At 32.3% G+C, this 16007-nt stretch overlaps 1 protein-coding gene across 2 annotated transcripts; it reads left to right on the top strand.

Annotated features, from left to right (window-relative positions):
- LOC109160337 (small RNA degrading nuclease 5) lies at positions 1–10196 on the top strand. Of its 2 annotated transcripts, none has more exons than XM_019308664.1 (14): positions 1–221; positions 1154–1210; positions 1307–1372; positions 2324–2457; positions 2542–2645; positions 3557–3685; positions 3774–3844; positions 5119–5178; positions 5930–5985; positions 7141–7201; positions 7379–7646; positions 8624–8805; positions 8914–9209; positions 9823–10196. In XM_019308664.1, exons 1-14 carry the CDS (start codon positions 132–134, stop codon positions 9944–9946), a joined length of 1698 nt encoding a protein of 565 aa, XP_019164209.1. In that variant the 5' UTR covers positions 1–131; the 3' UTR covers positions 9947–10196. The 2 variants fall into 2 exon arrangements, with proteins under 2 accessions (XP_019164209.1, XP_019164208.1); XM_019308663.1 differs by having other exon boundaries at positions 3521–3685.
- Positions 10197–16007: the final 5811 nt, after the last annotated feature.

The raw sequence follows: 16007 nt of genomic DNA, 5'->3' as shown, positions 1-16007 counted from the left end.
AATTTTGACCCGCTTCCAGCCGGATCTTTTTCTCCTCCTATGTTGGTAGACCTTTGCTCTCTACTCCCTCTGCCTTCTTCTTTTGCAACAACACAAACCCGAGAGCGCCTTTTTCAGAAATATTTAATGAGATGAATTCATCGAACAACCAAACCAGAGATTCCGTCGAAGAAAAATCCAGCAATGACGATAAAGCCTTCTTTGATATTTATGGGCCGCAGGTTTTGCACTTATTTCTCTTCAACACTGCTGCGTAGCTTTGTGGAATTTAAATTTTGTTGTTACTTTATTTCTTTTTTTGGGGTTTCAATCTTCAATCATATGATATCGAACTCGAAAACATTGTTGGAATTAGCGAAACACCGCTTTTATTAAGTTTTCTTTTGGTGCACAGTAGGTGAAATTCATAGGTTTTATGGGTTTAGTATGAATTACATTGGAGTTCTTTTGCATAAAGTGATCGTTAGCAGTAGTAACATGAGGAATTAAGATTGTTTGGAAATGGTTTGTGTAGTTTTTAGATTAAAAGTTCAGTGCTTTGAAATTTTGAGCTTGGAAGGTTACAGTTCTAATGAAGATTGGAATGTGTATAAGAAGACAATAGCCATGGCGTTCCATATAGATACTTAGATATTCTTTTGCCTTAAAATGTTGAGCTTGAATGTTTAGAGTTTTAAAGAATACTGGGAAGTGTTAAGCGTATAACATGATGGTAGCCTTCTATATTGCGGTAAATAGATGACATTCTTTGGTGTCCTTTTGGTGTAGAACTACTGTGCTTATCAAAAAGGATTTGAGCTTTAAATGCTCTTGTTTTTTTCTTGGTTATCTTTTTTCCCCTCCATTTATAGGAAAAATGACTTTGATGTAGTGCAAATTTTCTGGTGGCCTTGAATTCCCAATGATAGTAATTGGTATTTTCTTTGTAAAAGTCCAAATATCAATAGTAACTCATTCATTTCTTGAAGCGGGAAGGATTAATTACTGCTTAAACTGATAATATGATCCAAGGTTCTCTTTATGCTGTTATGCAACAAGAGATATTCTGACTTTTCTAGACTAAATTTATTCATGAACATGTTAGAAAATGTTTGATTGGTCTTGTTTTGTCTAAATAAGTAGCATTGGTACTCAGTCCAGCTCTGTTATGTAGGCAAGAGCAGAAGTTGTTTTCAAGCAACCAGAAGCCAACTCAACATTGAATTTGCAAGTATGTTTTCACTTTTCATGGCCTTGCCAAAGCTTGAAATATGTTTTCCATTTCTTTTAGAACTTGAATTTAACTGGGTTTCATATGCTCACCTAGGATGTGCAAGGATTGGCCACCTGGGTGCTTGCTGAAGGATTCATGCCATCATGGGTTTTCATCAAAGTAATGAAACTGCATTGCTTGCCTTTAAGTATTGTTCCTTTGCTATATGTCTACATGTATGCACATATGCATGTGCCAGCTTTTCTTTAAACATGCTTGAATCAGAATCATAATGGAAAACATACTATGTTAATTGTAAAAGGCTTGAGGAATGAGGTATTTTGTATTTTTGTGAAGGACAGTACCAACTCTTTACAAGTTTACTATGTTAATTGTAAAAGGCTAGATGTTTATGTGTTGGAATAAAGAATTTCTTTTTTCTGTGTTCTTTGGCAAAATTCAGTGTTTATATGGTACATAATTTGTGAACTTGCTACTTTCCACTATTGCCTTTTCATATCTACAGAATGTGCGGATAGCCAGATATTATCATATTAACTTTTGCGGATGGGGGTATTTTGTAGTCTTAGCTCTACGTCTTAGTTGAACTCTAAGAAAAGAACAATGAAGTTTATATAGTTTTTGGGGCAAAACATGGCTACAAATTTTCTGCAATGACCATCCTTTTCTTAACCATTGTTTAGTAGTAACTGCATGTCCCATACCATGTAACTTTCCTTCTCCAATAAAACAGATTTGTAGAAGTTGCTAAGGGAGCAAACATGCTTTCCGTCTATCTTGTAATATGATAGGATATAAAGTGAGATTTAATCCAGAAGATTTATGTACATGCATATTTTGTATATAATTAGTGTGTAGTACATATTCATATGAGTTATAATTAGCATGTAGTACATATTCATATGAATTTGTTTTACAGTTAGTAGCTCAAGGCATTATATATATGAATATGCTTTAACATATAAAAGTAAGAAGGTTAGGCTTGGTGTAGTGTGCAAATGCTATATGTTTATAGTTCCTTGTAAATTTGCCACAGAATGTGATATCGTTTCTTAGAAATTAAAAGCTCTAGCTGTATCTCTCACCCTATCTTATTTTCACTCCCTGTAGAACAAGCCCTTGATTCCTAAAGTGGTTATGCTGTATGTGCCTGGCCTTGATGCTGCACTTTACTTGTCCCAGTCTAAAGTTCTCAAAAGTTTTAAACAATGTGGTGGCATTCCAAGAGCAGTTTTAGCTCTCAGGTTGGTGGTCAATATAATAACCTTGAGACAATATCTTGTAATTATTGCCAATATTATTTATGCATTGTTTTTGCTTTATGTTAGCTGTGTATCAGATGGAACGCAAACTATAGATGCACTTCTTACCTACAAAATGAAAAGAAAAAGGGATGTTGCTGAACAAACAATTGCTCAAACGTCTGAACAAGGTCTGCTTTATAAAATGATCATCCTTTTGTCTTCCAAAGTTATTTGTTACATTTTATACCATGTTTCCCAATTTAGCATGAATACACATTTTAAACTATGTTGTGAGTAACTGAGGTCTGAGTTTCAACATGAAAAAATAAGAAAGTAGGGATGTTTGAAAGATGCTGTAGAGTGTAGACATGCAGATAATAATTGCTTGTGGAAAAGGGATGTAACGGATGTTTCAGTAAGAGACATTTCTATATGCTAAAGTATGGACTATGGAGAGCAACAAGAAGGCATTAAGTGAAAGAACCTGTACTTTATCAACATCATCTTTGTTTGGTTATTTGAGCAATTTTAACTAAATATGGTCCACAAATAACTGTGATAGATTCATGAAAAGTAATGTGATTGTTAGAATCCATTGTCTTGGCATGTTGAGCCTTTGGTGTATCAACTTATTGGCATATGGCTTGTCAAGTTTCAAATTTTCATAGGTCTGGTATCATTATGTGAATTATATCGGTTGTTTTTTTACTTTTTGCTGTGACTTAAAATCTTAAATAGTGCTACTCTGAATTTTTTTCTTGGTTCACCCTGATGTCTGACCATAGTTTTAGTTTGTTGACTTGAGTATACAAGTGTGTTTAATGTGTTTATATTTGTTAACTAAGAAACCAATGAGTATCGGGAGATCAATTCAGTGTCTGTGACCAACAATTAGAACATTTGGTCTGACGTTTTAAGTTTTAATTTACGAGGTTATTGGTTTGAACATTGAACTAATATTGATTGGTCATCTCCTCACTCACTGACCCATCACAATTGTGCATTCTATAAATAAACAATGTGTTCGGGAAAGCAAAATCTGTTTTTTTTAATGTCTCACCAGACCTTTCACAAGGTACATGCTTTTTCATTCATGCAGGGCCTACAAATTCTGGCTCAGAGATTACAACTTTTCTTGACCTTAAGAAAAGCATACCATTCCCCATTACTTATTACACTCTTACTGCTAAGGAACTGGAAGATAATGGATACTGTTGTGACCATCCAGGTGCCAAGGATCTCTACATTGAATTCTTTGTAGAGTATTTCCATTGAGTTTATTGAGTATTTAGTTCCTTACCCTTTTCTCTCAACAGAATATCTCTCAACACTTCCTGCTCCTTCAGGAATTCATCCATATGAGATATTAGCACTTGATTGTGAGATGGTAAATTACTGATCTAATTCATCAATGTTGTTGTCCTAACTCCTAAGCTTGCATTTTCTTCTTGAAATATGACTATACAACTATGGTTTTGCTTCTGTGTTTTGATGTTATCTTGTTGAGTCACTGCATCTGCACATATTTACACTTTCACGTTAAACCATTTGGAGCTAGTCATATTCCCAATCCTAATTCATCAAAATGCCAGCTAGAGGAAATATGCATTTTCTTAACAATGAGTTCTTACCAGTGAATGGTGCAAATCATAGCATGACCAATGAATAATACTGAGTAAAATTTATGGTTCAACCAGTTCAATAGTTGATTAGTTGGTTCATTGGTTCAACAATTGGTTTTTGAAATAGTATATTAAAATAGTTTTATAAAAATATGTATATAGGCACTAAAATGCACAAGTGATGTACATTGAATGTATTTCATAAATAGTACTAGTTGAGAGCAGAAAAAGTAAAATGCAAAAAAAAGAAAAGAAAAAAAAAGAGATTGCTGATTGCTCATTCCAACTGTAGAAAGCACTTGCCTAGAGTATCCCATAATTTGTAATTATCTAATCTTGTAGGTAATTTCTTATGCATTTCCCTAGGCCAGCCCATTCCATCAAACTCCTTACATCTATCTATTTCACATGGCAATCATTCTTTTAGAGGATAGTTCTAGTGATATCTCACTGGAGGGTTGATTTTAAATTGCTAGTCACCCTTGACTCCATCAGAATTCGGAAGTGTTTTTTATCTCCTGGAATCTGGTAACTGTGGTTTCCCGTTGGAGAAGAGAAGCTATTCCAACAATGTGAGGATTTGAGGATAAGCTATTCCAACATTGGTTTTTCTTTACTTCTCTGTTTCAGATTGCCTTTTTGGCCTTTTGCTTCTTCAAGGGTAATTATAATAATAATGATAATTATTAAATTCAATAAAGGAGTTAAGCTTCTGGTTTTCTGACTGGAATGGTTTTGAAAAGCCTGGACCGCTGCCACATTGTTTCTCCTGGTTATAGGCTCTCTAGTTTGGAAGAAGGCCTTTGTACTATTAATTATTTTTCAAATGCTTGGCTAATAATAGTAATGAGTTAAACAAGCTTCATATTACTTTATAGTTTTTCTTTTCCCTTGTCTGGATCCTTTTTTCTTTTTTTGGTTGGGAGGTGGTAGGGTGGAGGGATACAATTTTCTTATTTATAGTCATCATCATTGAGAATATGATTCATCTTACTTTCGTTATTTATTTTTGTTTCTTTTAAATGTTTTACATGGCTAGTGTATTACAAATGAAGGATTTGAACTCACCAGAGTCACACTTGTAAATTTTCAAGGGCAGGTATTCACCATCCATGTCTTTACTTATCTTCCTATGTGAGGTACTTGTTCAGTATGGTAAATTGTTCATATTATTTAACTGTTTCTATGATGTGTATCCGTCTTTTAATCAATCCCATTGTATTCAGAGTTCCATACACTGATTATATTTTTCTTTATCCATTTTGAATGTTTTGTTTTGACTTTACATGTCTATGCGAATAAGCCGAATATCAAGTTTAAGGATTTGACTTGGTAATTTGTTAGGTGAATTTGAAAGACACGTTATTAGTTTAATAAAGTTGGAAACTGTAATAATGTGTCTTATAACTTCTAGATGTAAAAGCATGGAATACTTTTTTTTTTTTTTTGCTTCATGGAAAGCGGACAATATTTTAGGGAATTTTAAAAAACAAAACTAGACATTCAATCTGGGATGGAAGGGGGTCTTCCTCTTCCATTTTTATTCTCTCTTCGACTGGGGGCATTGTTAAGCTTGACTGTACATGCCTCAACATTACATATCATATATAAGAAATCTGCTTAACTGCCTATCTTGCAAAGCTTGACTTTACATGCCTCAGCATTACATATCATATATAAGAAATCTGCTTAACTGCCTATCTCGCAAATTGTGATGTGGCCCTGTCATACTAGCTTATGTATGGGATTTTTGCAATATTTTTGGACAAGTTTTTGCTTATTTCATACATTTAGTTTATACTTGAGTTTTTTCTGATCAAGGGTAATTTTATTAAAAAAAAAAATTGCAGGTTGTATTAGATAAACTGGTTAAGCCACTTAATGAGATTATTGATTATAACACAAGGTATGTTCTTGATAACTCTTTCTTTTTGACCATTTATATATCTCTTTATGTCTGAGATTTGGGTGGTGAGATGGACATGGGGGATATGGGCCTGGATTTAACTCATATACAATTCCAATTAAAATTATTGAAGCTAAATGCATGGGGAATGAAGATGTGCAGAGTAAATTTTATCCCTACTACTAGAAACCTTATCTTTTCATAAGGAATTCTCCATATATCTTAATAATGATGTCAACATAAGGAACTGTAGACAAGCGAAATTCTTCTTTTCATTCCTTGCAATGAAAGTGAAATTAAAACGATCTCTCATATGACCTTTAATATTGATATTTCTTTATTAGTTAATTGTTCATTTTTGCATCTCTTTTGTACTAAATACCGTTTTGATAAAACAGAGGCTGACATGAATCATAACCATAGTTGGGACATTCTGCTGCATTCAATGAGTTGCTTCAATAATATAATGCATATGTTATTCTGATTTTGAGAATAGTATGGATTCTTTCCTTCTATAAGGCTATAGGTCTATATTCTATAACTTAATGCAACAGAAGAATTTGATGATAGTACTCCCATCCTCAAAAAATAGTCATGAGTAGGAGAAGCCACAGATTAAGTAAACTTTATTTAATGTCCTATTGTGCATTTAAATTTAATTGATTATTTCTGGATTTACCCTTGACATTGAGGGCTCAGATTTGGCCTTGTTGAAAGAAGTCATTTTTATCTAAAAGAATAGAAGTATCAGCAAATATGTTACTTTGGTATAGAAATGAGGAGAGCCCTTGCTGATGCTTGTAGGGTATACTATTATCATTGCATGGAAATTCCTAATTCATAAATTAATCAAGGGCATTTGCTTGGGGAGAGCATTCTGGATATAACTGTTCAACTCTAGAGATTGTTTTTTTTGAAATCACTCTAGAGATTGTTTGTTCATCTTAGATACACATATATATATTTTTTAATTTTATATTATAAATGTTCTTATATGTGACATGAATTAAGTTCTACACTTTTGCCACCTCTGGCTTGAAGTGAAGATGCAATTACATAAATGGAATTAGAATCTATATTGCCCATCTTATTAGTAGTGACATTGTATTTATAGCATGATGGCCATATTTTGGCAATTCTGATTTTTTCTTTCAGGTACAGCGGAATCACGCATGAGATGTTGGATGGTGTGACTACCACTCTTAAAGATATTCAGGTTTATAAGTTTATTATCAGGGCCTTCTGCTGTATAATTTCTTCATTCCTCATTGAAAAAGAAACTTTTACATAATTGTGGACAGTGGACTTCTCTGACTTCTAGTCTGCTTGGTATACTAAATTCTCACCTTATATATTTCTCCTCTATGGTTTTAACTGTTGCACATTTCTTCAGGAGGATTTTCTACAACTGGTCTTTAAAGAAACTGTTCTGATTGGACACTCCTTAGAGAATGATTTGTCAGCTCTAAAGATCATTCACAATTTGGTGATTGACACTGCCATACTGTACAAACACCCAAAGGGAAGATCATTCAAAACTGCACTTCGTGTTCTAAGCAGGAGATTTCTTGGGAGGCAGATACAAGATTCTGGAAATGGGCATGATAGCATTGAAGACGCAAGAGCTGCAATGGAGCTGGCCATACTAAAGATTCGAAATGGTAAGTCTGTTATCTTCTTTGTGTGCAACACACAAACTTCTGTAATCAAAATTGCTCATAGTGTTGCAGGGCTTACATAATTATTACAATACTTTTGTAATAAATCAGATAATAATACGGAGTATATATTATTAATGCTTTATTGGAGTAAAATTATAGTAAGAATTTACTGTTTTGCCCTGCAAATGGGCTTAAACTTGCCATTTAATCTGTCTATTTACCACTGTTGCAAAAATCGGCCTAGGCGCCTAACTTGGCCAAGTGAGCCTTGCTAATTTTTTTTCATTATATATATATATATATATATATATATATATATATATATATATATATATGTGTGTGTGTGTGTGTGTGTGTGTGTGTGTGTGTGTGTGTGTGTGTATTCAAATGAGGACAAGTATATTATAGAGGACTGGTGAGGACAGATGTAGCGTGTGCCATTAGCCGGTATGTTGTGTGCATAGCCGAATGTAGTCGTGTGCCACAGTTTGTATGTCGCGTGCTAGATTTGCTAATTTATAGAGCCTGAGTTCGAAACCTGATGTTTACATTTATTCTTGTGTGCCATTATGTATTAAGTTGTGTGCCTGGTATTAATTTGTTGTGTGCCCATTATTTGTCCTCACAGTCCTCTATATATTGCTGTCCTCATTTGAACTCAACCCTATATATATATATATATATATATATATATATATATATATATATATATATATATCTACCCACACACGTGCACAAATTTATTTATTTTAGTTTGCTGCCACCGCCCGACTAGCGCCTAGCGCTTACTGCAACCATGCTATTTATAATAGGGAAAATATTTTATGGCACCAATAGCCTGATAGAGTTGATAAATTGTAAATATGAAATCTCATTTGTAATGAAGTGATGGAAATAGAATGGGTTTGGGTGGAATTAACTTTTACAACATTCTGATTTCTGAAATTTCTTTATTTATTTTGAATTTCTGAAACTAGGACCTGATTTTGGTTCGCCTCAACCACTCCTGCGAAAGAAACTCCTCACAGTTTTGAGTGACTCTGGGAAAACATCCTCCATAATTGATAATATGTACATAGTGAAAAGATATGCCTCAGAGTCATCCCACTCAATTGCAGTATCATCTGATGACGAAGCTCTTGCAAAAGCCAATAAAGAGGTAGGGAGAGGAGGCTTGTATCTCCTGTTGTTGAACAATAAGGTTAAGGATGTAGACTACATTAGTTAATAGCTAGCTAATTATTATATTGCTTTGTTGTCTTTGTAGGCGAGAAATGACAAGGTCCATTTTATTTGGACCCAATTTTCAGAATTGCATTCCTACTTCAAGAAGGAAGCAGATGATGCTGAGAAGCTAAATAGAAAGTTAGCACAGATGATAGCAATGCTAACATGTGAGAAGAAGTCTTCGAACAGAAAAAACATCAAATATGAGATAACACCTGAATTGAAGAACATTCTTAATCGTATGGATGTTAGGGTTAGAAGCCTCTATGCCAATCTACCTCCAAATGCCATGCTTGTTATTTGCACTGGTCATGGAGACACTGCAATAGTTCAAAGGTAAGTTCAAACACTGCAATGATTTATCTTATGAAGTCACGTTTGCTTAAATACGGAGATATTTTTGAATGTGTTTTGTATTACTCCAACCCAAAATATTCAATGGCCCTGTTTGGTAAAATAGTTAGCCTATCAGTCAATTTTTGCTTATTTGACCACTATTAGCTGTTTGACTTGGTTAAACAATCGATATGAGTTTTGATTAATTAGCTTTTTCTAACAACTTATTGCTCCAAAATGCTAAAATTCAAAAAGCTGTTCAAAGTAGCTTTTTGAGAAAGTCATTTTGTATGTAATCAGCTAACAGCTAACAACTAATTTACCAAACGCTTTTCTACAATCAGCTAATGCTATCAACTAGTCAAACTCACTAACTCAATCAGCTAATAGCCATTTACCAAACACCCCCAATGTGTTTCTGAGTATTTGCATTAATTTAAGATATATGGTGTGATATCTTGGGTTGGAGCATAGGCTGCCACCAAAACCTTTTTTGTTAGATGGATTTATAAAGTGATCATATGGTGTGTTTTCGATGTTTGAAATGGTGGTACGCGTGCTAATGAAGTTTGCTGATTTATTGCCGTTTTTGTGCTTGCATATGCCTGTGAAGAGTGAGGAAAATCCTGTCGGAACAAACTGAAACTGCAATGTCCCGGGAGAAACTTGTTAAAGTGCTGGAAGATCTGCAGGCCCAAGCTGAAGTGGGATTGTGCTTTGCAGGTGTGAAACATTAAACATCATTATGATGGATGGATGGATGGCTCTACATTCTACACATTGTATAGTAAACAAGTTTTGAAGAAATATTAGGAGGAGGATTAGCATTTGAATCTCTAAATGAGGCCTGTAACTGCCTAGTAGCGTTGTAAAGACTGGGAAAATGTTGTATATTTAATTTCAGTGGTTTCCCTGTTGTACCTGAGAAGTGAGAACTAGTAGTATTATATACTTATATATTTTAATATAACCATGGACCTTGTGACAGTTCTTGCTGGTACTGTATAGTTCTGTTTGACGCAATTTAGAAAATAATACTCCAATAATAATATGATATTCCAGTTTTTATATTTTTAGGTGGGGAATAAAATAATGAAATACTAGAGTTAAAAGTACGTTATTGGAAGGCTATAAAACTAAAAGGCAGCTATTGAACGTCTCTTGAAGTCTTATGATCAATTGTTAGAGCATCTACATAATAATGCAAAGTTTATACACGGTTTTTGAGAAATATATATATATATATATATATATATATATATATATATATATATATATATATATATATATATATATAAAATAAGTTTTGTTTTATTTTTTGTTTTATTTTTTTCTCTCCCATCTCTTATTCTCTTTTCTAATTACACTTACAATTATTCCTCAAAAATCTATATCTTTTCACTATTATGGATGCTCTTATACCATGCACAATACCACCCTCCACCACCAACATCCTCTCTCCCTCTTATCTTCGGCTAGTACCAATGCGGCGGATGACGTCAGGATTACAAACCATAGAGGAAAGACTTGAGAAAGGGGGTTGAGAATAGTGATTGATGTTTTTGTCCCTCTAAATAACGGTTATTGGATGACATTTGTAACGGAAAATCAAATGGAGTCGATTTTATAAGTTAGAGGACTAAATTTTGTACTTTTAATTTTCTGATACTAAATCAGCTATTACCCAATAGTCGAGGGGCCAAAATAGGTATTAACTCTTTTAATAAATTAACCTTAAGCATATGTCCTCATCTGTGTGTGTGTGTGTGTGTATGACTTTTAATTTTCTGATACTAAATCAGCTATTTTCCAATAGTCGAGGGGCCAAAATAGGTATTAACTCTTTTAAAAAATTAACCTTAAGCAGTTAAGAATATGTCCTCATCTGTGTGTGCGCCCAGGAGAGAACTGAGAGCCATTCAGTGCCGTCCACATGTCCAGATCAACGAATCATATGTAATTTTAAAAACAAATGACGCGGTGGTATTTTCATAAATAACTCGAACTTTAGTGCATGTAAACGTGTTATGAGTGCAAGTAGTTGGTGCATCTTTGGAAATAAAAAGTGCAGATAATCATTTACAAGTGCACCTACTTTCACCTATAAGTGCATGTAATTTTGTCTGGTTAACATTCATGCACCTAGGTGCAACTACTTATAACAATAGGTGCACCTAGTTATAACATCAGATGCACTTAGTTTTGATGCTCAGTATAAATTTTACTTGCACCTGTAATACATTTTACCTGCACTTGTAATACATTTTACATGCATTGAAGTGCACTATATGAAACTGTTACTTGCACTTGTAATATATATTTTGTGAATATAGAGTTCAAAAATTGTGAATATATATTCAAGAATTGCGTTATACTGTTGAATATAGAGTTCTGTAATTGTGAATATAGAGTTCTGTAATTTTGTATATTGAAATATAAAATTGTGAATATTCAGTTCTAAAATTGTAAATATAGAGTTCTAAAATTGTGAATATAGAAGAACGAATTATGAAGACAAACGGCAAGAAAGAAAGCAATTTTTTATTTTCTGTATATTTTAAAAATCCAAACGGTCGTTTTAAAGCAAAATGACATCGTTTTTTACCCAGGTCCACCTTGCAGTCCATTGCATAACCGCAAATTATGTTGTGCAACCGTATGCACCATGCATGGTGCACACGGTTGCAAAACGACACCGTTTTACTATGATGGAGTAACGGTGTCATTAGTGGCACCGTTTAACTCCACCAATCAAATATTTTTTTATTTTTTATTTATTACAAAAACTTCAATCGACGTGTAATTATGGATATATAGTTATGAAGTTATAGATAAATAGTTATGAAGTTATGGATATATAGTTTTGAAATTATGGATGTGTAGTTATGCAATTATGCATATAGTTCTCTGTGAACAAGCACTTTAAGAATTCTGAATATGGAGTTATGTAATTATGAATGTCTAGTTGTGAAATTATGAATATATGGATATGAAATTATGAATGTGTATTGTGTAGTTATTATTTTTGAATGTACTGTTGTGAAATTATGAATATATAATTATGTAATTCTGGATATATAGTTATGAAATTATAGATATATCCTACTATTTGAATACGAAAGGAAACCGCCTAATGCCGTTAACGACAATCCGAAAGATTTTTTTTTTTTTTTTTTTTTTTTTTTTTTTAATGAAACAGCGTCGTTTTGCAACCGTGTGCACAACGGTTGCACCACGATTGCACAACGGTTGCACAACATAAGTACATAACGATTGTGGCATAACAATTGGCCGCATTTTGCGCATCTCATAAAATGAATTAAAATCAAGCAATTCAAACATCTATTGTATGATAGAATCCATAATGATAATACGTTTAATTAGCTATGGTAGATTGTCTGCGAAACTAATCTTAAAACATGATATGATGATGCTACATACCCAATCTTCTTACTACATCATATCATATCATATTACAACCCATAAAAGCCTATCATATTACAACCCATAGAAGCCTATCCTTCTATGAATACAGAACTCAAAATGATAATCAACAGTGGGGTAAGAGAGCCAAATGCGTTTCCATTCCTTGGATAAAATACAAGTACGGGCAACCTCATCGATAGGAAGGAAGGAAAAGATATGATGAATAATCGGGTCAGGCAGCATTGAGATATAGTCGGTATCATCGCCTGGTATCAAATCTTTCTTTTTATTTTTCATGTTAAACCAACGTACAACATTGACGATGAATTGAAGCAATTTATCAAACCCGAAGTAGTGGTGGCAGATGTTATATAGTGGACCATAGGCCATGATCGTCAAATGAAACTGTACTAGAATTAAAATGATGCTTTTCTATTAGTATAATGAAACTAAAAACATAGTACATTATTGTCAAATAAAACTGTAGTATAATTAAAATGATACTTTAGTATTACTATAATGAAACTAGTGTGCGTGGAAAATGAAACTAAAATCCAGAGTCATATAATAACATATATTGTCGAATGACCTAAAGTGCATCAAATATTACATCAACATTACTATAATTAAACTAGTGTGTGTGAAAAATGAAAAAAAAAAAAACAAAAAATAGAGTTCAAGCTATAATGTATATTATCAACTGAAACTATAGTAGAATTAAAATGATACTTTAGTATTGCTATAATGAAACTAGTGTGGAGAGAAACTAAAAAAACATAACAATATTATCAAATAAAACTGAAGTGTAATTAAAATGATGCATACTTCACGATCTATGTTGCTACATGGACCATGATCCATAGTAAAATTTCAAATTAAAGTACAGCAATAGAACTAAAACATGAACTGGAAATACAAATCAAGAACACATACATACCTCAATAAAGAACCCCAAGAACCAAAAACCATTTTATTTTCAGGGTAGGTAGGTGCAAGCTCTGATCTTCCAAAGAGCTGAGATCGATGATAACAAATGAACCTTTAATAGATAAGAATACAAAAGATAAATAATAACAATTTTATTCTATTATTATGAAGATATTTTTATTCAATTTTTTTTAAAAATATTAAGTTATTACTAATATATATATATATATATATATATATATATATATATATATATATATATATATATATATATATAATGTTTATTTTTGAAGGTAAATTATTTGTGAATTAAAAAAGTTATTGAACAATATAGTTCTTAAGTCTGAATAAAGTTATTTATCCTTCAAAAAAAAAAAATATTTGTGAACTAAAGATTTCATTATTTTACCAAACAATGAACCATCAGACTTTAGTACACAAATAACATACCTTCAATATACTAATAAGGAACATTTATTTATGATCCAAGTATAATTTCCCACTCGAAAGGACGTAGACGACTAGGTATCAAGCATTTATAATAACAATATTTATTTCTATTGTACAAAAAGAAAACAAGATATAAAATATACATAATTGATTATGTATATTTTATATCTTGTTTTCAACTTATTATGTTTTCCATTTGGAAAAAAAAAATATTATTGTTTGTATTTTTGTTGAAAATGTTGAGAAAAATTGACATTTTAAGTAACTGCGTAATATTATTTAAGATCTGAAAATTAACCTTCAAACAGTATTAAAAAAAATATTGCTACCAAGAAATACATATAAATTAAAGCTGAATATTTCAATTACTTTCAAACAAGAAAAATAGAAGGACAAATACACTAAGGGTCTATTTGGAAAGTAGAAAAATGACTCCTGAAAAATATTTTTTTGAAAAATGAGTCATTTTCCGAAAAATAATTTCCTTTCTCGTATTTGGCAGCACAACAGAAAACTGTTTTTGTGTGTTTGGTCCATTTTCTAAAAAATGAGGTAGAATTGTATAATTAAACATTTTATATAATTAATTATTTTGTTTAAAATAAAAAAATATTTATAATAATATTTATTTTTTAAAATCAAATAATATTAATTATTAAAAAGTTAAAAAATTAAAAAAAAAAAGAACAACAAAAAAAAAGGACGGTGGAAACCAGAGAGAACTTCTCGATCTCTGGTTTCCCTTCTCTCTGGTTTCCACAGCCGGAAACCAATAACCAGACTGGTTTCCGTTTGCGGAAACTAGAGTTCATCTCTTCTTCTCAATTTTATTTTATTATTATTATTTTTTTTTACGCTTTTCACCGGAAACCAGAGAGAACTTCTCTCTGGTTTCCACAGTATCTGATTTCCGGAGTTTTGGTGGAAGTCGTTTTCCGCCAAATTGGGTTTATTTTTTCCAATCAACGAAAAATGTGTTTTTCGTTGACTGGATTTTCCAACCCCATCCAAACATGAAAAACTCGAAAAATGATTTTCAGAAATCATTTTCCAGGTTTCCAAACACAGCCTAAATCACCACCCTCAGGTTATCAATTATATATTCTTTGAGGTCAAAGCTTGTAATCAAATTTTAGCAAATAATAAGAAAAAATAAGAACAAATCAAATTTTCATAGTAGCAAAACTGAATTAGTTTTTGAGCACAAATACTAGCAGATAGCTCACTATTAAAATAACAACAAAAATTATAAAAATCAAGCACAAATCACACAAACAAATAAAGAGAAACGCGAAATTACCAAAAAGTAAGAAACAACAAGATATTTCTTGTGTTGTGACTTGCGAAAATCTAGCAACGAAACTGTATCGTTGATCGACGAAATCGGAAGATTGTCTACCTTTTAGACTGATTTCAATGGAGAAATCGGAAGATAACATGTAACATTGGTAAAAGAAGCAAGTAGAGAGAAAGAAGCGGTGCAGCTAGGGCTAATTAATTACGAAAAAAGCGGTGAGCATTTATTCACAACCGTTACGAAAAAAGCGGTGAGCATTTATTCACAATCGTTACGAAAAAAATACCAAAAAGAATAAATAAATCATTTTCCTCAAATTCGAGGTATTCAAATATCTTTGAAAAAAAATAATCTATCATCCAAACAATGGATAAATATTTTCTTCTCCAATTTTAGGAAGTTCAATTCCATAGAAATTATTTTCAAGTGAACCAAACGCCTTTAAATTTGAGGAAAAACAAGTTTTTACTTTGTTTGGTTGATGATATAATTATGTTGTGCAACCGTGTGCACCATGCATGGTGCACACGGTTGCAAAACGACACCGTTTTACTATGATGGAGTAACGGTGCCATTAGTGGCACCGTTTAACTCCACCGATCAAATATTTTTTTATTTTTTTTATTTTTTATTTATTACAAACCTCCAATCGACGTGTAATTATGAATATATAGTTATGCAAGTCTGAATATATAGTT

This window comes from Ipomoea nil, unplaced genomic scaffold (assembly GCF_001879475.1).
Source record: "Ipomoea nil cultivar Tokyo-kokei standard unplaced genomic scaffold, Asagao_1.1 scaffold2845, whole genome shotgun sequence".
Lineage (NCBI taxonomy): Eukaryota > Viridiplantae > Streptophyta > Magnoliopsida > Solanales > Convolvulaceae > Ipomoea > Ipomoea nil.
Note: the sequence above shows the minus strand (reverse complement) of the source record. Positions and strands in the feature narration are given on the sequence as shown.

Coding starts and splice junctions, on each gene's coding strand:
- LOC109160337 (XM_019308663.1), top strand. CDS start 132: ATGAATTCATCGAACAACCAAACCAGAGATTCCGTCGAAGAAAAATCC. Junction 222..1,153: donor TTGATATTTATGGGCCGCAG/GTTTTGCACTTA, acceptor TCTGTTATGTAG/GCAAGAGCAGAAGTTGTTTT. Junction 1,373..2,323: donor CATCATGGGTTTTCATCAAA/GTAATGAAACTG, acceptor CACTCCCTGTAG/AACAAGCCCTTGATTCCTAA.